The sequence below is a fragment of the Seriola aureovittata genome, chromosome 2 (genome assembly GCF_021018895.1).
Source record: "Seriola aureovittata isolate HTS-2021-v1 ecotype China chromosome 2, ASM2101889v1, whole genome shotgun sequence".
NCBI classification, from domain to species: Eukaryota; Metazoa; Chordata; class Actinopteri; order Carangiformes; family Carangidae; genus Seriola; species Seriola aureovittata.
The window spans coordinates 30,128,209-30,148,298 of NC_079365.1; the positions used below are offsets into that span (position 1 = coordinate 30,128,209).

General features: G+C 43.8%; 1 protein-coding gene across 7 annotated transcripts in view; it reads left to right on the forward strand.

The window, feature by feature from the left end:
* The window catches only part of chd6 (chromodomain helicase DNA binding protein 6), a 102,563-nt gene that overhangs the window by 54,218 nt on the left and 28,255 nt on the right, over positions 1-20,090 (forward strand). For all 7 annotated transcript variants that reach the window (XM_056403454.1, XM_056403488.1, XM_056403435.1 and 4 more), the window contains 18 exons: positions 1,667-1,820; positions 2,365-2,514; positions 2,816-2,881; positions 3,147-3,208; positions 6,207-6,324; positions 8,127-8,213; positions 8,329-8,466; positions 10,657-10,778; positions 11,899-12,142; positions 13,063-13,239; positions 14,069-14,212; positions 14,775-14,873; positions 15,682-15,838; positions 16,251-16,461; positions 16,636-16,831; positions 18,357-18,521; positions 18,653-18,832; positions 19,051-19,161. In XM_056403454.1, coding sequence (XP_056259429.1) covers positions 1,667-1,820; positions 2,365-2,514; positions 2,816-2,881; positions 3,147-3,208; positions 6,207-6,324; positions 8,127-8,213; positions 8,329-8,466; positions 10,657-10,778; positions 11,899-12,142; positions 13,063-13,239; positions 14,069-14,212; positions 14,775-14,873; positions 15,682-15,838; positions 16,251-16,461; positions 16,636-16,831; positions 18,357-18,521; positions 18,653-18,832; positions 19,051-19,161 — 2,581 coding nt within the window. The remainder of the gene's footprint in view (positions 1-1,666; positions 1,821-2,364; positions 2,515-2,815; positions 2,882-3,146; positions 3,209-6,206; positions 6,325-8,126; positions 8,214-8,328; positions 8,467-10,656; positions 10,779-11,898; positions 12,143-13,062; positions 13,240-14,068; positions 14,213-14,774; positions 14,874-15,681; positions 15,839-16,250; positions 16,462-16,635; positions 16,832-18,356; positions 18,522-18,652; positions 18,833-19,050; positions 19,162-20,090) is intronic.

Consider the following 20,090-nt stretch of genomic DNA (forward strand, 5'->3'; position numbering starts at 1 on the left):
GCGTTAAAATGCAGAATTGAACTGAACAACAGCTGCTAGCAGAGACGACGAGGTCAGCGACGCTTGTATTTCATTACCCATGTTGCTTTTCAGCGCTGCTAGTGAGACCCAATCAGGGAGTTTCTCTCATGTCTCTGAAACTACAGCTCAGCCGGACATGTCGTCTTCATGGACCACGTTTCAGAGGTCACCTGTTCCATAAAAAACATGTCAAGAAGAACAGCTTGGTGCATTCAGCTGCGTTAAAATACTGTATATGGAGAAAACAGATAAAGAGCTGAAACCAGCTGATAATAAATGACACAGGATGTTAATACGACTCACTTTTCATCCACGGCACGACACAAACCAGGTTCTCAGCTGGTTGTTGAGTCTGATCAACCTGAAGATGTAGAAAATAAAGGTGTAAACACGTGTTATAGAGATAAACATAAATACTGTTCACATTTTAACATAAGTTTGATTAATATTAATAATTAATATTTTGTTTTGTTACTTTATGATTCTGCTGCAGTATTTTAACAAGTTAGAACGAATGGCTTTATTTCCTAGGTTGATTTGACTGCACACAAAAGAAAATCTATCAGGATACAGTAAAGACACGAGGAGGGAGGACACTGCTGCGCTTGTCTGACAAATAATTTAAGTTAATGATAAATCATTAATGGTTAATATATTTATGTTTTCACCATCAACTCATTTATTAAAAATAGGGGGGGGTGGGCCTCGGAGATGAAATACTTATGTGATGTAAGTGAGTCACAGTGTCATTTAATGGGTTCAAACGTGGGTCGAATACATGTTCAGTGAAGTGAACATCATTTCATCATCATTTCCATTTTTAATATATTCTACTATAAAAAGGAAATTATTATGACACACATATACAAATTATTCATGTGATCAGCACCTGAGGAGGAAATAATGGCACCAGCAGAGATGAGTTGGATTGGCTTCGGCTGATCTTTGATATTATCAATAATATTGAGTATCACAATATTTGTGATGTTTTTTCATTCATTCCTTTGTTAGCCATACTCATTTGTCTCTATATATTTGTCTCTTATATCTCCTCTCTAATGTTGTAAAACCTTTAAACTGTTTTCAAATCTGTTTATCATTTATTTTTATTGTTCGTCCTCAATTTTATCTTGTCTTGTAAAACGCATTGTAACTGTGTTTTTAAAAGTGCTATATGAATAAATATTATTATTATTATTATTATTATTATTATTATTATTATTATCATTATGGTTATTATTATTATTATTGTTATTGCTGCATGTCGGCCCTGTGATGGACCTGTCCGCTGTCGTCTGGGATTCCCTCCAGTCCTCCCATGACCCTAAGAGGGAAAAGCACTGTAGCTGAAAAGGATATTTCTCATAATGTTGAAACATTGTACATCACAATAATATTTGGGCTGGTCTGTAATTGAGATATTGAACTTTAAATATCGCCCAAGCCTCGTGACGATAGGATATTTTACCAGATATAAGCTGGATACGAGCAGATCGAGCTTCCTGCCTCTGACTCGGTGAGAAAACGCTGCTGCGGGAGACTGGAGCTGATAATTACTCATCACTATTCCTCCTCTCCCTCTCTCTCTCTCTCTCTCTCTCTCTCTCTCTCTCTCTCTTTCTCTCTGTCTCTCTCTCTCTCTCAGAGATCCTGGCGCGGCGCCAGTGGAGAAGAAGAAGAAGGGGAAGAGGAGAAACCAGGAAGTGGCTGTCCAGGAGGGGGCGGAGAGTGACGACACTACCTCAATGTCAGCCCTCAACATGGGTGGAGAGGACAGCCAGGACCCCCTGGATAACGCGGTGAGGGACCCCGGCACACAGTGGGTTAATTAGACGGACTAGGGGAGGGGCTGCTTAATTAATAAAGTTTAACTTTATATTAAACTGTAGACGTGTTGGTTAAACATGTTATATGTCGCATTTAAACTCTTGAAAGTCATTCGTCAGTGACTCAGATATTCGAGGGCTAATTAGCAGCAAATGGTTCAATTTCCTGTGACACTTTCTTGCTTCCTTGCTTCCTTGCTTCCTTGCTTCCTTTCTTTTTCTCTTGTCCCTTGTTTGATCACTTCCTTTATTCTCTCCTCTTTCCTTCCCTCCTACCCTCACTTCACACTCCCTGCTTTCACCTTAATATCTCTCACTTTCCCATCTCACCTGCCGCCTCCCCCTCTTCTTCAACCACCGTATCTCTTTGTGTCATTTCCTCCCTTCCTCTACTTCTTGATTGTCTCCCTAACTCCCTTTTTATCCCTCCTCCATCACTCTTAACTCCTCAATTTCTTTTCCTCTTATCTCACCTCCCCTCTGTCTCCCTGGATGTATCTTCCTTCCTAATCTGCAGAAGCGGCGTTCGGGACGACAGGTCAAGAGGAGGAAGTATAACGAGGATTTAGACTTTAAGGTGGTGGACGATGACGGAGAGACCATCGCGGTCCTTGGAGCCGGTCGCATCTCGGCGCTGAACGCCACCGCTCTGGCGTGGCAGGCCGAGGTAAGGACGCACACACACTCCCACTTGCGTTCTTCATCTTTAGTTTTAAAATGCATAATAAATATGATGATGTATAATATGTACTCCGCACTCATTGATATAACCGGAGTGGACAGATCGTTGCTCCCACCTCTCGGTTTGATGCGTCGTCTAATAATTACAGATGAGGTTTTGTGTCGTGCACATTTTGAATTCTGTGCGCTGCTCCCTGTGAAGTCTCTGTTGCTCTGCCGCTGTGTGAGCGGTGAACTGACCTTCATCTGAGTGGGATGCTCATCTTTTCTCTCGTCGTGTCCCTCAGGAACCACCTGAGGACGAAGCCAACATCATTGAGAAAATTCTGTCTGTCAGAACAGCGAAGAAAGAGGTGAAGAAGAAAGACGACACACACACACACACACACACACACACAAAACACACACACACACACACACACACACACACACACACACACAGAGGCAGAGAGAATCTCACAGATTCACTTTCATGAATGGAATATATTTTTTTTATAGATTATAAATATATGATGACGGTTTTATTTCTGCCTCGTTCGAAAATCTACAGCCCTCCTCATCTTTTTATATTAATTTATTTATTTCTCCTTCACTTAATCTGTCCGTCTCCCTCCGCAGACTTCGCCGTCAGAGGACCAAGCGGAGGAAACAGAGGAGTTTTACGTCAAGTACAGAAATTTGTGAGTCTCCTCATCATTGCTCAGTCACACATTTAAATGCTGGCATGTTGTACTTCAGATTTGTTTTGTTTCGTATTCCGCTGACACCTGCAGAGATGTCTCTACACGGTGTGTCGGCAGGATTGAATTCTCCTGAAGAAGAGCAGGGTTTGTTAGTGTGGGGACTTGTCACGCTCGGTGGATGAAGAGGCTCAGAGCGGAGGGGGGGCGTTGCCGGCACACCGCAGCTCCGGTGTCATTTCATCTGTTATCAGTGTGTTTTGTGCCGTCCACTGCGCACCTGCTTGGACCAGGTGATGCGGAGTCTGAGTTATACAATGACAATCTGGGCAAAAGGGAATCCAGTACAGTGCAGGCGTGCGCTTCACTGAACTGAGGTGTTACAGTCCTTACAGTATCTTGCTTGTTTAACTAAAGCTGTCAAATAAATGTAGTGAAGTAGAAAGTACAATATTTCCCTCGGAAATGTAGGAGTTTCACTATAAAGTAGCATAAAATGGAAATACTAAAGTTTAATAGTAAAGTATAAGTACATCAAAATTGTACTGGTACCACTTTACAATAAGACGACCTTTATAAAGGATTTATAAATGGTTTATAATTAGGTTATTAATTTGGTTGTTAACACATCATCACAATTGATGCAGCTCACTATTTGGCAAGATCAAGTCAATGCTTACTACTCATTAATCTTACTAATGAGTTATTACCATTTATAACAGGTAAAAGGAGCCTTATTGTAACTTATTGATAAATGGTGTGTTTTACACTTTACACACAGTTATAAGTTGAAAACTAGCTAATATCAGGTAGATAAACTAACTTGAGGCTAAAGTTAGAAACTAGCTAAGATTAATTATCTAAACTGTAATTTAAGGCTAAAGTTAGAAACAAGCGAACATTAGCGTTCCAAGTCCCCATCAGTCTGAAGCCCAAGCTTTACCAACCTGGATTCATCCGTGACCAGCTGTGAAATACGTTGTTATCACGCAGTATTGTTTATGATGCGTTTGCTGCACGTGGTATTTTGTGCACTTGCCAGATGCAGTTGTTGTTTTAAGTTGGCATAAGCGTGTGTGTGTGTGTGTGTGTGCCATGGAGAGGAAACTCACCCTCAAACTGGGACTGTGCTGGTCATGTTTTGGAGCTCAGCCCTGAGGGGGAACATGTAAACGCCACAAACACTGAGACCCGAGGAGCTGCGTCTTTAAACTGAGCCAGATGCTCACAAGCTCAAAGAAATGCTCTCTGGCTAATCTACAACAAGTCCTGGGGGGATTAAAAGTCACCCTCACGACTGATGAAAACACATCAGGAGTGTCTTGACTTTGTTGGAGCAGTTGGTTAATAGTTTTTAAGACACCGACGTCTCCTGGGGAAGTTGACTTCACACACACACGGCTGTTTTTCCAGCAGTGGAGTCGGTGGAGGGCTCCTCAGCCGGAGCTGTTGAGGCAGAGCAGAGAGAGTTTTTCATCATCTTACCGAGGCTCGGCTCTTCTCTGGAGACCCTCCTGTTTGTTCCTGCACTTTGTATCTTTAAGAAAAGTCCTACACAGATATACAGTCGTTATTATGATCATAATTTATTCTCCGGGGTGATGAATAAAACATGGCAGATTTGCCTGCGTTAATTCAAACCGAACGGATGTGAATGCTTTACTTTTCCGCGGCTCCATTTAGAATAATGTATTCACAAATTATAGAGTCCGAGAAAAGTATAATATTTGTTGTGTAAAAAAAATCATTATTATACATAATGCAGTATCAAATGCATAAGTAGTTGCACAGGCGGTTCAGTAACTGCATGGTGCAGCACTATACGCTGAGCGCTGCGCTGACATTTATGTTTGTCCATTTATAGATCGTGGTTTATGGATTAAATCATGCATGTCGTTGTGTAAGATTCAGTGGTGTGTGTGTGTGTGTGTGTGTGTGTGTGTGTGTGTGTGTGTGTGTGTGTGTGTGTGTGTGTGTGATGAAGATAAAACACTCTGTAGGACACATTGCATCATGGCTCCCTCTTGTTTAAACCTCTTGCTGAGGCCGATCAGATGGATCACATTAATTTGTTTTGCTTCTTTATCATCGATCCTCTGTATTTTCTATTTATTCATGATTGTATTTTAATATTAGACCACTTTTCTCTCTTTCTAAATGCCATTCCACTATGTTTTAATTAACTTCCATGACCTGATCATTAAATGATGATGATGATGATGATGATGACCAAGGTCTCCTACTGTGCTGAAGCTTTAGTGATGTTCCTCACGTCTCTTTGGATAAAACCATGGCCTTACTTTATTTTATCCATGTTGATTTAAAGATTGTTTGGAGCTTATTAAACTGGTCTGTTTGTTTAATGTTTTGTTTTAAAGCTCCATATTTTCTTCTTCTTCTGTGTTTTATTTGAAGTGTTGATCCATCAGAAGATATAAAAACCATCTCAGTGTAGTTTTACATCTCCTCTCTCAGGCTTCTCTCTGCAGCTCTAGTAACAACAGGTCAGTGAGCCAATCTATCAATATAGCAGATTTCAGGTAAAAACACTCAGAGAAATCAAATCCTGCAAGGTTTGGATGGTGGGTCCAGGTGGGCGGGGCTTGGTGACTGCTTTGTTGTGACATCACAAAGTTCCAGAAGTCCTGACGGCTGGTTTTAAGGCTCAGTTTCTGAATACAGGCTGTGTGCATTTCTCTGTGGACTGAGGCTTTGATACTTTCACAGTATTAATATAGAAGCTAGAGCTGATCTATAATCACACTACACATGGACACAGACCTTTACACTGGAGGAGCTTTAACTTTAACTGTCTTTTGTTAATAATCAGCACAAATTCTTGTTGTAGTCGGACTGATTTGTTTCCATCTCTTTATATTGAGTTGATTGTGGAGGGAAATCATGATGTGATTTGTCTTGATTTTCTTTATTGAGTTTGAACAACAAACCTCATGTATTTTATAAGCTAAAAGCTGCGTTGTTTCTTCTGTTGTTTTAGTTCCTACCTTCACTGCAAATGGGCCACTCTGGAGGAGCTAGAGAAGGATCCTAGAATCCACCAGAAGATAAAACGCTTCAGGACCAAACAAGCCCAGATGAAACACCTGTTCACCGAGGTAAACGCTCATCCTCATCCTCTCCTCAGCTCTGGATTCGGGGCTAATCTTCTCCCTCTGACTTCATATTTTATTACCTCTTATGAGCCGTTACCGAAGCCTTTTTCTCCCGTCACGAAACATGCGGTCGTGATCACTTCAGGTGTGTAATGAATGAACGGGTCACAATGCCTGATAATTCACAGCACATTCATCCGGTGACGCCGCAAAGTGTTGGAAGTGCTGTAAAGGTCGTCAGGTTAACTCCAACATGCTGTAACCTGGCAACTACTTGACATAGAAGCGTAATTCGGCCTCTGCTGAATAACTCAAACTTCATGGTTGCAGACCTTGTCACACCTTGTTGTTGACCTTAATTAAAGCTTCTCAGAATGAATGTTGAGGGGTAAAGCAATAGTTGAAAAGTAGCAGTAGTGTCTCTCCATCTACAGGAAGCATGTTTATGGAGGATGTGGCTCATGGAGGTTGAAATAACAACTAGTCTCTGTACGACAGAGGGAGGCCTGTCTGTCAGGGGTAGAAAGAAACGGCCGTGGTAGAATTAAAATCTGGAGTTACAGTATTAAGTAAATGCTCCTTTTCACGATGCTCTTATGTTAAAGTTAGAATCTGTAACTTTTCCACATTAAAATGTTTAAAAACAGCTCGACCTGTCTTCTATATGTTGCTGAGTTGTGTTCTTATATTTATTCCTAAATGTCATAATCACGGTAACGCCGTTTCATTGGTTGCCTGTCAGTGACATCATATCCCGACGCACGCTTTTAATTGAATTGAATTTATTTATCTTTCTATTTATTGACATATTTTAAGCTGTTTTACTGGTGTGTCCTTTTATTCTATGATTAGTTTCTGGATTGTTTTTACTTTTAATACCCTACTTTTATTTATTTTATTTCTACTTTTATTTTCTGGTTTCACTCACTTCCAATCACCTCCTCCCTTTTAATCTATTTTGTCTTCATTTTTATTAGATTTTTAATATCCAACCTTTTATTTCAGTTTTTTCTCACTTGAATACATTTTACACAAACACATTTACATACAGGAGAAAGTAATAAATAAAAACAAATGAAAATAAGACAGTAATAACAGGAGCTGAGGAAAGACTGGAAAACAGAGATAATGATGGAGTGATAAAGATAAGATAATAAAATACTAAAACAGTTTGTGTAACTCTGTTTGCAAGATCCACGTCTGGACATGAAGTTATCAGAGAAACAAGCAGAGGAAACGTTAGACAGCTCAGCTCCGAGACGTCCAGCGTCCAGAGTTGAAGAATCACTGATTTTTAAATTGAAACTGTTTTATTCAGAGTTTCTCCTGGTTTTAATCCTCTGGTCTGTTAGTTGTGGAGAGGAGGAAACCTCTGTGGATGATTCAGCTGCAGGTAAAAACCTCCTGAACGTCTGCTTCATAAGTTATTAAAGAAACAGTCAGAACAAAGGTTAGCATCAATCTCAGCTCCAGCTCTTCCCTGACGTCTCTGTCCTCCGTACGGCGTCGGTCAAACTCTGACTTTAAATGTGAAACTGCTTTAGTCAGTTTAGTGTTTTTACTGGTTTTAATCACCTGATCTCGTCCTGAACGACCGGGAGAAGCTGAAGACAACAACTCCCATGATCCCACGCTATTTCCAAACGCCATCTTTTATTATCGTTTTGATGGAGAGACCCCTAGTGGCAGAAGTTACAGACTGTACATTTAAGACATCTGCTTAGCTTATTTTACAGACTGTTCCCTGACCTGATTACCAATCAATAATCAATAATCTGCTGCTGTCTCTCTTCGTCTCTTCTCAGCCTGATGAGGACTTGTTTAACCCGGACTATGTCGAGGTGGACCGAGTGCTGGAGGTGGCTGTTACCACAGATACTGAGACTGGAGAGGTACGTAACACAAACACAGACGCACTCTGTCAGCTGTGAAAGTGGTTATTATCACCGAAGGTCCTCACACACACACACACACACACACACTGTGTTTGTCGTCGTGCTGCTGCAGGAGGTGACCCATTACCTCGTTAAGTGGTGCAGTCTCTCGTACGAGGAGGCGACGTGGGAGCTGCAGGAGGACCTGGACCCGGAGAAGATCAAAGAGTTTGAGGGGATCCAGAAACTGCCGCCGGACCTCAGACACATGGTGAGTAGAGACACAATAAAAGACGAGAGCCGCCATTCGGTTTATTGCAACACTTTGACAGAGAGGAGGGAAACTGTAGTTCAACACTGCAGCTAATGAGAGAGTGAGGACGACACAGATCCAGGCTCAAGGAGAAAACAGCAACTTTCAGACCTTTGCAACAACTACACATTTTCTGTGTGAAAAGAAAATCTATAAAGTGATGGAGCATTGTTAGCAGAAGAGGGGGGGGGGTGTTTAAATCAAAATGTTTGGAAATAAAGGTTGAGAAATGATGTAAAAACACAGAATAATAAAGTAAGAACAGCAGATGTCGCCTGACAATCAGTCCGTTTGGAGGCTGTTTCCACCGTGATCAGTTTGCAGCGCGGCGTCGTCATTTCCAGACGCTGCAGTCGTGTTTTTGCTCGGAGTTGTGAAGCTGACGTTCGAAGAAATGAGTCGACTCTTGGCGTCTTATGTCCCTAAGTCTTACGACAGTTTGAATAATGCTGCAGGACACGCTGGCTGCCGTGAGGACCGGTAAAACGAATCCGCTACTTATTCCCGGGCTGCAGCTCGTGCTCAGAGGAAGGTGCAGCTGTGTGTGTTGCTGGTGTAACAGCACGGCGCTGGACGGGTGATAGGTGTGTTTCCAGTGTCTGTGCTCTGAGAGAATATGAGTGTGTTCACCCGGGTGTTGCGTTTACATGACTGCTGATCGGAGCTGCAGCCGGTAAATACCTGTGACTGCTGCAGAGTCATGTGACCTGGGACGGCCTTCTCCATTACTGACCAAAGCCTGACGTTGGCGGGTCTGGTCTCATGAACCCGATATCTCACAAACACCTTGAGGGAGCTTCTTCAGATTTGGCACAAATATTCACTTGGACTCAAGGATGAACTGATTAGATTTTTGGTGGTCAAAGGTCAAAGGTCATGGTCACTGTGACCTCACAAAACACGTTTTTGGCCATAATTAACAAATTCATTCGCTAATTATGACACAATTTAACTCAAATAAAAAGGATAAAATGAAGTGAAGCCATTTTATAACTAAGAGATCAAAGGTCAACTTCACTGTGATGTCATAATGTTCTGCAAAAAACACCTCTGGCTGTTGTACAACACTGTAACTCAGGAAGGAGAGACTGGGACGAAATTTCCTGCGTCTCGACTGCTTGGCGGAGGGATACAACCACGAGGCGGCGATTGTAGTTTGTGGCGGTTTTTCTGTCTCAGGTGCTCGAAGGTGACGCCCTCATTCTCTACAAGGCTCTGATTGGCTCAGTTGTTGTCAAAGAACAAATCACCTGACCTGTTTGAATACACGGAGATGTGGGTGGAAATCTTGAAGCAGGATATATCAGATAAATACTGTGAGAAAACATTTACAAACCGTGATGAGGATGGTGAAAACAAACAAACAACACGCCACCATTACAGCTTTATGTTTCATCTTCGCTGCCTCCACAGCCGCTCTCCCCTCGGCCTCTTCTCCACTGTTAATGAGCACAAACACAATCAGTGCTGCGAGGTTTTTCCCTTCACGTCCGTGCCGTTCGCTTTTGTAGAATAAAACCCTCAACGACCAAACCCATGTGAAACATCTGCCTCTTTGACCCTCAGTCCCCTCCACATCTGGGCCGCTCTGCTTCAGCGAGTGTGTGTGGGCGTCACCGTGAAAGCTCGGACTAGAAACTATAGCAGAGAGGTCGTTAAAAGCGAGACGTCAGTTTCGTGACAGTTGTGTATTAAGCCGTCGGTCGTCTGAGCGGTCTAACATTTCAACTTCACTGGATGCTGAACACAAAATTGCTGCTTAAATAGCAGCAATTTTCCCAGAGTCTATTTCACCTTGCGAGAGACGCAGGAGTGAGACCCCGAGCAGATTATTCCTGCTCTTTCGCCATTATTCATTTCAATTAGTATCATCACTTATTACGTCCTGGCAGCGACGGTGAGTCACGCTGCTTATTTTATTAGTCGTCTATTCAACCTCCAGTTTCTCTCTCACCTTTTAAAAACAGCTCGTCGGCCTCCTCTCTGATTTAATATCTGATCCTCCTGCTTCTTCTGAGGGATAAAATCTGTGTCGTGTGAGTGATTCCGTTCGGATGAAGTGAGTTACAGTCTGTGTAAAGACTTGTGTGTGTGTGTGTGTGTGTGTGTGTGTGTGTGTGTGTGTGTGTGTGTGTGTGTGTGTCGCAGGAACGTCCTCTTCCAGACAAGTGGCAGAAGCTGGAGCGGAGCAGAGATTACCGCAACGGAAACCAGCTCAGAGAATACCAGTTAGAGGGAATGAACTGGTTACTGTTCAACTGGTACAACAGGTAAATACACAAACACACCTGAGCCAGTCAAAGCAGCGTGATTGCTTTTAGGTTTAAAGAACATTTGGTGTTGATATGACACTGTGAACGACAACTAACAAAGAAGCTAATAAACTACACCCCACATGCTGACTTTTATAAGATGATACAATTTACAGATGTTCCCTAAACGCCTCACATGCAGCCAATGGGAAGATGCTACCTGCAGCAAACATGTTTAGGGGCACCACTTAGTGTCTTTAAGGGAGGTTTATAGTTGTCATTGCAAAATGTGCCAATATGAGGGGCCGTCAGGGGCCCCTTTTCTCCTTGTGGGGCCCCAAGCTTTAGTCTGGTGTGCCTCTCCTGATGCTGCACATCTGGTTCTTGGTCACAGTCAGATTAAATCAGTTTTCAGGTGTTAAATGTAAAAAAACCTTCACACTGACGATTTTCCAGGGTTCCCACGGCGCCTTGAAATCCTTGAAAGTTTGGGAATTTGAGAAAATAGACATAAACAGACACAGGTCATTGAAAGTGCTTGAATTTATATTTTTCGTTGGAGAAATAAAAATGATTTTTACTGAACGTCAGTAAATAGGCGCCGACAACACGGTCTGTAACAGATTCTCTCTCTTCTTCATTGCTGTCTGTGAGCTCTTTTAAAGCTGCTGCTTAATTAACCTTGATCTGAGTTGTACTATCATCTGTTGGGTCCTTGAATCTGGGGCAGTTGGGCTTGGAAAGAACTTGTTGTGAATCCTGATTTTACTTTTCTACTTAAAATGTAAAACCACACTCAGAGTGGAGGAATGTCGCTGTAACACAAACAGTTTCTACGCCTTCATCCAGGGCTAGCTGGTTAGCTGGTTAGCTGGTTAGCTGGTTAGCATGCTAACTTCAGTGGATGTCTCTGCAACACAACACGGACATCTTTTTCTGATTCCCCTGTAATAAAGAACAACTGGTACTAAGTACTTTATATTTACACAAACGGTAATCCATTAATTAGCTTAATTATTGTACTAATTAGTGTAAACAGATGTGTTTCCTGTATGTTAGGATCATGGCAGGACACCTCTCTCTCTCTCTCTCTCTCTCTCTCTCTCTGTCTCACGACGTCTTTTGTTTTTCTTCCCAGGAAAAACTGCATCCTGGCAGATGAAATGGGTTTGGGAAAGACGATCCAGTCCATCACCTTCCTGTACGAGATCTTCAACATGGGGATCCGCGGCCCCTTCCTCATCATCGCCCCCCTGTCCACCATCACCAACTGGGAGAGGGAGTTTCGCACGTGGACGCACATGAACGTCATCGTGTACCACGGCTCCCAGATCAGCCGGCAGATGATCCTGCAGTACGAGATGTTTCACAGAGACCCGCAGGTAGAGCATTAATCACCGGCCCTCGCCCGTCAGCCGGTGACTGAGTCAGCCGGTGACTGAGTCAGCCGGTGACTGAGTCGGCCGTGTGAGGCTTTTATTCATAGAGCTAAAGGTGGAGGATGCACACGGCCGTCTGGTCTTTTATTTTTATTGGGGTGAGTCCTAACAAAGATACAGAGATGAAGAGCGTCCTCCACACTGCAGGAAACACTTGCGTTGTGATTTTGCAGAACACATGTTGTGAAATTGTTGTTTGTGTTGTCACAACCCGAGTCTAAAGAGGGAGACGCACACAAACGAGCCAATTAACAAATGTTTTATTTTAAAAAAATTAATCATGGAGGAGAACTTGGACTAACAATGTGTAATCTGTAAGATCAGCCGTGTGAGTGCAGTGTTGTTTGGTTTCACAACACAAACCAAAACCAAATGTCTCAGGAGGGAGAAAGAACCAGAAGCTGAAGCTCCAGCGTGGTTTTCAAAGCAGGTGTGGCAGGTGTTCTGGTGAGCCACTAGTACCTGTAAGGAAAGCAGGGTTGGAGAGGGTCGGCTCCATGTGTTTTGAGCTCTCAGGGCCACCGTACCACCGTGATCAGCTTCCTGGAGACTGTCTCTCTCTCTCTCGCTCTCTCTCTCTCGCTCTCTCTCTCTCTGGTTTAAATATTCAGTGTCATCACAGGTTCCTCGTTGCTGCATATCCAGTGTCAGCTGAATACAGAATACTGTTATCTCCTCTGTGAGCAGCTAATGTGCTGCAGCTTCATGAGTCTTGAGTTGAGCTTTCAGCAGATATGTGGGGGGGGGGGGGGGGGGGTATTCATCCTGGTCATGCATGACGAACTCAGACCAACTTGTGTTCAGTTTTACCAACGATAATCCTGAAGGTGTCATCCTCCACCCTGGTTCTCTCCTGCCCTCAGGGTAACACGCTCCCCGGCGTGCTGAAGTTTCACGGGCTGATCACCACCTTCGAGATGATCATGGCCGACTGCCCGGAGCTGAAGAAGCTGCACTGGCGCTGCGTGGTGATCGACGAGGCTCACCGCCTGAAGAACAGGAACTGCAAACTGCTGGAGGGGCTCAAACTCATGAACCTGGTCAGTCTGTGTGTTTGATATTGGCAGCTGATGGATTTTTGGTCAAATATAATGAAGCAATAATTCGGTAGAGTTGGCTACGTAGCATTAGCTAAACCTACACGTAGCTTCTTTAAGTTTAAAGTGTTTTGGTTCGTTTGGTTGAAGAAGTTGGTTTATCAATAAAAACAAAATACAACAATGTGACAAGGAAATTTTTTATTTTCCTCTATTAAGTGATTACAAAACAAAAATAGTGAGATTGAGCCGAACTCATGACAGAGGAGACAACAAACACGTAAGAAAAGACAAAAATAAATAAATAAAAATAATTTTAAATTAATTTCTAGTAGAAAAACAAATGTTGAAAAAAAAGAAAGAAATATAATAAAAATAAAATAAATGTAAAATAAAAAATGATGAGCATACTACACACATAAACACACAGCGTCAACCTGTACATGCTCATGATTATAACACGAACAATAAGACGTGACGTCAAAGACCGATTCCCCGTCTCCAACACGAAACCGAACTCAGTCCCACCTCTTCCTGCTATCACAGCCGCTCTTCATCCGATTCATTTAAATAGGTAATTAATACATAAAGTAATTACTTCAATTCAGATTAAATGTTGAAATGATTTACATCATCTCAGTAAATTATCAAGTTTGTGAAAATATAATGAGACTGTGACGTTTCTCAAATGAACAGAAATGTCATATTGCTTGTTTTTCCATCATCTTGTTGCAGCCTCTTCTTCTTCTTCTTCTTCTTCTTCTTCTTCTTCTTCTTCTTCTTCTGTGGTTCAGCGGCGTCCTTCGTGCTGATGTTTGTTTTGTTTTTCCAGGAACACAAGGTTCTGCTGACGGGAACCCCTCTGCAGAACTCTGTGGAGGAGCTGTTCAGTCTGTTGAACTTCCTGGAGCCGCTGCAGTTTCCCTCCGAGAGCAGCTTCCTGGAAGAGTTTGGTGACCTCAAAACAGACGAACAGGTAGGTTCAGGTAACCAGAGATGGGATAAAACCGCCTCCAGTGATGTCACTCGAGTCGGCGTTGGTGTCTGAGGAAAGTTAAGAAAATAAAAAAAAAAAAAAACAGCCTGGGGATGTGGAGTTGAGGAAAGAAGAGAGCTCGCTCCTCGTCTCTGCTGCAGGCTCCAGCTGAACTCTTTGTGGCAGAGATGCATTGTGGGTAATGTAGGTGGCAGGTTTTGACAAGGAAGAACAAAGTGTGAAATAAAAAAAAAAGACAATATTTCAGGTTCTGCTGCTTCTATTTTTGGGAATGTTGTTAAAGTGTCAATCTGTGTGTGGGAAGGCTTTTACTGTGAAAAGCAGCCGCAGGAAGCTGGCAGTGCTTGTATTAAATGCATGCCATAACGTTGCTGTTCTTCTTCAGCACCTCTGTGACCCTGTGTTTTTGCCTCTTGGGCTCAGCTGTGATTTTGTTGGTTGGTTTTATTTTGAAAAACCCTCTCAGTATGAACTTAAAGAGGACATTTGCAGTCGTGTTACATTCACACCTCCCCCCTCCCCCTCCCTCTGTCTCCACCAGGTGAAGAAGCTTCAGGCCATTTTGAAACCCATGATGTTGCGGCGACTGAAAGACGATGTGGAAAAAAACCTGGCGCCCAAAGAAGAGACCATCATCGAGGTAGACGAGCTGATTCTCCCGCTCTTCCCTCCGCTGCCGACGACTCCTGTCCCACCTCCTTCTGCTGTTGTGAATTAAATCCTTCAACAGAAGCGTCGTCTTTAATGAGGCCGCTAATGAGAGCTGTTTTTATCAGAATTATTCGACTTAAGTCTTTATGAGTCTCGTTAATCACAACTTCATTCAAAATTAAAGTAAATGAAATTAAAGTGAAGTTCATTAAAAGTGAAGGGAAGGAGTTTAAAGTGTTTCAGAACAAGACCTCTCCTCCTTGTCTCCTCTCCTCCTTGTCTCCTCTCCTCCTTGTCTCCTCTCCTCTTTGTCTCCTCTCCTCCTTGTCTCCTCTCCTCCTTGTCTCCTCTCCTCCTTGTCTCCTCTCCTCTTTGTCTCTTCTCCTCCTTGTCTCCTCTCCTCCTTGTCTCCTCTCCTCCTTGTCTCCTCTCCTCCTTGTCTCTCTCCTCCTTGTCTCCTCTCCTCCTTGTCTCTCTCTCCTTGTCTCCTCTCCTTGTCTCCTCTCCTCCTTGTCTCCTCTCCTCCTTGTCTCCTCTCTCTTTGTCTCCTCTCCTCCTTGTCTCCTCTCCTCCTTGTCTCCTCTCCTCCTTGTCTCCTCTCCTCCTTGTCTCTTCTCCTCCTTGTCTCTTCTCCTCCTTGTCTCCTCTCCTCCTTGTCTCCACTCCCCTCTCCTTGTCTTGTAATGAATGAAGCAGATTTTCCACCAGGCACTGCTACCGTCTTCATACTGTGTGTGTGTGTGTGTGTGTGTGTGTGTGTGTGTGTGTGTGTGTGTGTGTGTGTGTGTGTCCTGCAGGTGGAGTTGACCAACATCCAGAAGAAATACTACCGAGCCATCTTAGAGAAGAACTTCTCCTTCCTGTCTAAAGGAGCGAACCAACACAACATGCCCAACCTCATCAACACCATGATGGAGCTCCGCAAGTGCTGTAACCACCCCTACCTGATCACAGGTGACCACACACACACAATATTAAAATAATAATAATATTTAAAATGTTAAACTGCAAAATCATGAAGTGCAACTCCAGTTTAATATTTTCTGATTGGTGTAATCCACTGAACAGATCCGTTTCCTCTGCAGAGAAGCTTCTCTCTCACTGCAGTCCGCCGAGCTGCAGACACACCGGGCTTCTACAGGGAATAGGAGATGGCACTCTGATTAAATCTTTATTTTTTATATTTTTATTGGAGGTTACGGCCAAAACACTCCCGTGATTAATTAAGAGACTAAGTAGAAACCTTTGAAACCAGCTGCCATTAAACCAGCACAAGTGGATCTGGACCCTAAATGCAGCTGCTCTGTGCTCTTTAGTCTCCCTCCCTCCCTCACCTGTGTGCCCTTGTCTTCTTTCTTTCTTCCAGGAGCAGAGGAGAAGATTCTGGAAAGCTTCAAGAAATGCCACAGTCCGGACGCGCCGGATTTCCAGCTGCAGGCCATGATCCAGGCGGCCGGTAAACTGGTGCTGATCGACAAGCTGCTTCCCAAGCTGCTGGCCGGGGGACACAAAGTCCTGGTCTTCTCCCAGATGGTCCGCTGTCTGGACATCCTGGAGGACTACCTCATCCAGAGACGGTGAGGAGGGAGGGAGGGAGGGAGGGAGGGAACGTGAACAAAAGAAAAGGGAAATGTGGAAGGAGAAACAGAAAAATGGAGATTTGGGAGACGAACGATGGACGTGATGCAACATCGAGAAAGAGAGATGGTGAGTCCCTTGACATTTATGTACTGTACCTCTGTTTTCTCCAGGTACACGTACGAACGCATCGACGGCCGCGTGCGAGGGAACCTGCGGCAGGCGGCCATCGACAGGTTCTGCAAGCCGGACTCGGACCGCTTCGTTTTCCTGCTGTGCACCAGAGCCGGAGGGCTGGGCATCAACCTGACGGCCGCCGACACCTGCATCATCTTCGACTCGGACTGGAACCCGCAGAACGACCTGCAGGTGGGTGCAGAGCTCGACAACATAATCTGATCATGAGAAAACGGGAGATCATCCGCCCGAATCGCAGCGTTCTTCTCACTGCGCTGAGTTCGCTGCTCGTCTCAGCTCTTTAATATGTGGCGGCAGTTGTGTTGCCTTCAGGGACTGCAGCAAACGACAAAATGTGCGCTTCAAAGGACGACTCTGCCTTGAATAATGAAGTGAGTGCAGCGTTACCTGACTGTGGCTGAGAGTCTCTCCCCAACAGTTCTCATGCAGCACATTTACTTATCATGTCAGGCATCAGGTAAACAGGTAAATGAGCAGCTTGATGAGTCTCACTCTGATTAACCTGTCGGAGAAGTTCGTCATGAACTGTCTCTAAACAAAAGAAATTGTCTTTTTTTTTTTTTGCTAAAGACATTAAACATTTAGATTATTATCCTTGTAAAGAGACATTTTGTGTTTCAGCTCATTATTCATTTAAAAAAAAAAAAACTCATCAAATTGTGATTCTGATTGATTTTTCCTCATCAAACTTAATGATGGTTTGATGGAATTTAAAGCACACAGCGGCAGCTGTTTTAAAATGTAGCTAATTTTTTTTTTTTTTTAAGTTATCGGATAATCGGATAATTCAATAATATTGCAATATTTCCCGCCAAAATGCAGGACAGCTGAGTGACAGGAAGGACTGAGGGGAATGAGCCTTTAATCCATCTGAAGGTTGTATTGAGGGCAGGAAAGTCAATAAGCTGTGTGTGTGTGTGTGTGTGTGTGTGTGTGTGTGTGTGTGTGTGTGTGTGTGTGTGTGTGTGTGTGTGTGTGGTGTGTGTGTGTGTGTGTGTGTGTGTGTGTGTGTGTGTGTGTGTGTGTGTGTGTGTGTATTGGACACTTACGTGTTTCCCTGAACACAAGAAACACTAGATCTACTTCACATTGAAGGTTGTGTCACTGTCACTGACTCTTCATCGTTTGGTTGTGTGTGTTTATTTATTGCACATTACTCGGACTCTGCAGGAATAAACATAAACACAGTGTAACTGTCGGCTGCAGATGTTATTATTTACACACGGACATGTTTGTTTCATGATGCAAAACAATTTCTCACACCTCCCTGCAGCTGCACAGATTCATATCTCAGTTATGTGTCGACCTTTTAACATTTCAGCATCAGGCTAATATTGAATCTTGTGATATTTCACAACATTTCCAATATGTTTAATAATTTTTTAGACTTATACCTGAAGCATTAAATGTAATAATGTGATTGTAGTATAAAAAAATCCCACCTGCCCACCTAGTGATAATATTGTGTATTGCAATATTTGCGTCGGCCTGTATTGAGATATGAACTTCTGGATATCACCCAAGTCGAACAGGAAGTTATCTCAGGTTAGAAACATTAATGTGAATCTTACTTTGAATTTCCCTTTTCTTCAATTCATACAGAAAAACATGAATTTCCCCAAAAGCATTCGGAACAAAAACACCTGTTGCAGTGACATCACAACACTTTACACTCATGTTGTCCTTCATGCCGCAGGCTCAGGCACGCTGCCACCGGATTGGTCAGAGCAAAGCGGTGAAAGTCTACAGGCTGATCACCAGGAACTCGTACGAGAGGGAAATGTTCGACAAGGCGAGTCTGAAGCTCGGCCTGGACAAAGCCGTCCTGCAGGACATCAACCGAAAAGGAAGCCTGAACGGGGTGAGAGCCTGCAGACGTCTGGTCCACAGGCCTGCTGTCTAATGACAAAGAGCGTGACTCCTGACCTGTGTGTGTGTGTGTGTGTGTGTGTGTGTGTGTGTGTGTGTGTGTGTGTGTGTGTGTGTGTGCAGGTGCAGCAGCTTTCGAAGCTGGAGGTGGAGGATCTGTTGAAAAAAGGAGCGTACGGCGCCCTGATGGACGAGGAGGACGAGGGCTCCAAGTTCTGCGAGGAAGACATCGACCAGATCCTTCAGAGACGGACTCAGACCATCACCATCCAGTCTGAGGGGAAGGGATCCACGTTCGCTAAGGTAGAAATCCTGAAACGAAGGGAGAAGTCTCAACTCTGACAAGCGGTTTGATATTTTCTCTCAGAGTCTACGAGGAGGAAACACATGCAGAGGAAACAGATGCTAAACATTTGCACTGGAATCAGCAGCTTCGGTCCAAATGTCTGTCACAACCCAGTGAACATCAGCCAGAATCTGACTCTGTTCTCTCCTCCGTCTCTCTGTTTTTCTTTCCTCAGGCCAGTTTCATCTCGTCTGGTAACAGAACAGACATTTCTCTGGACGACCCAAACTTCTGGCAGAAATGGGCCAAGATCGCTGAGGTGGAGATCGACTCCAAATCTGAGAAGGTAACAGAAGGAGGGAGGGAGGATGGGGGGAAAGGAAGTAAGAGAAATTAAGGTGTTCCAAAGAAAAGATGGCACAAGGAAAATGAGAAAAAAACAAAAGAACAGAAAGAAAAAATGAAGATGTGCAGGAAATGAACAAAAGTGAAGGAAGGGACAGAGACGCTGGAGAGAGTGATGAATGGGACAAAGATAAAAGGACACAGAGGGAGAACAGGTGGGGTGGATGGAGGAGACGAGACGAGGTGCAACATAAGGTCTGGAAGGAAAAATGGACGCAGTCCAAGTTGGTGAAACAAAGATGGAGGGAGGGGAAGACGAGCCGAGCTCCAGAAGTGGGAAAAGAGAAAACGAAGGAAGAATGGGAGAAAGAAAAGAGGAGGACTCGCTCTCTTCCTTTTCCTCTACTCCTTGTGTCCTCTCCTTTCCTCCTTATTTCCTCTCTCCTCTACTCCAATCTCTTTTCTCTCTCCTTTCCTCCTTGTCTCCTCTCCTCTCTTGTTTCCTCTCCTCTCCTCCTTGTCTCCTCTCCTCTCTTGTTTCCTCTCCTCTCCTCCTTGTCTCCTCTCCTCTCTTGCTTCCTCTCCTCTCCTCCTTGTCTCCTCTCCTCTCTTGTTTCCTCTCCTCTCCTCCTTGTCTCCTCTCCTCTCCTCCTTGTCTCCTCTCCTCTCTTGCTTCCTCTCCTCTCCTCCTTGTCTCCTCTCCTCTCTAACAGATGGATTGCCTTAATGAATAAAGCAGATTGTTCACCAGGCTCTGCTACTGTCTTCACACTGTGTGTGTGTGTGTGTGTGTGTGTGTGTGTGTGTGTGTGTGTGTGTGTAATAATTGAAACCCTCAGTGAGCAGAAGCACAGTGTGTGTTTTTATCTCCTCAGGTGTCTCTGTCCTGTGAAGATAAAAACTCCTCCTTTCCCTCTCTACCTGTGTGTC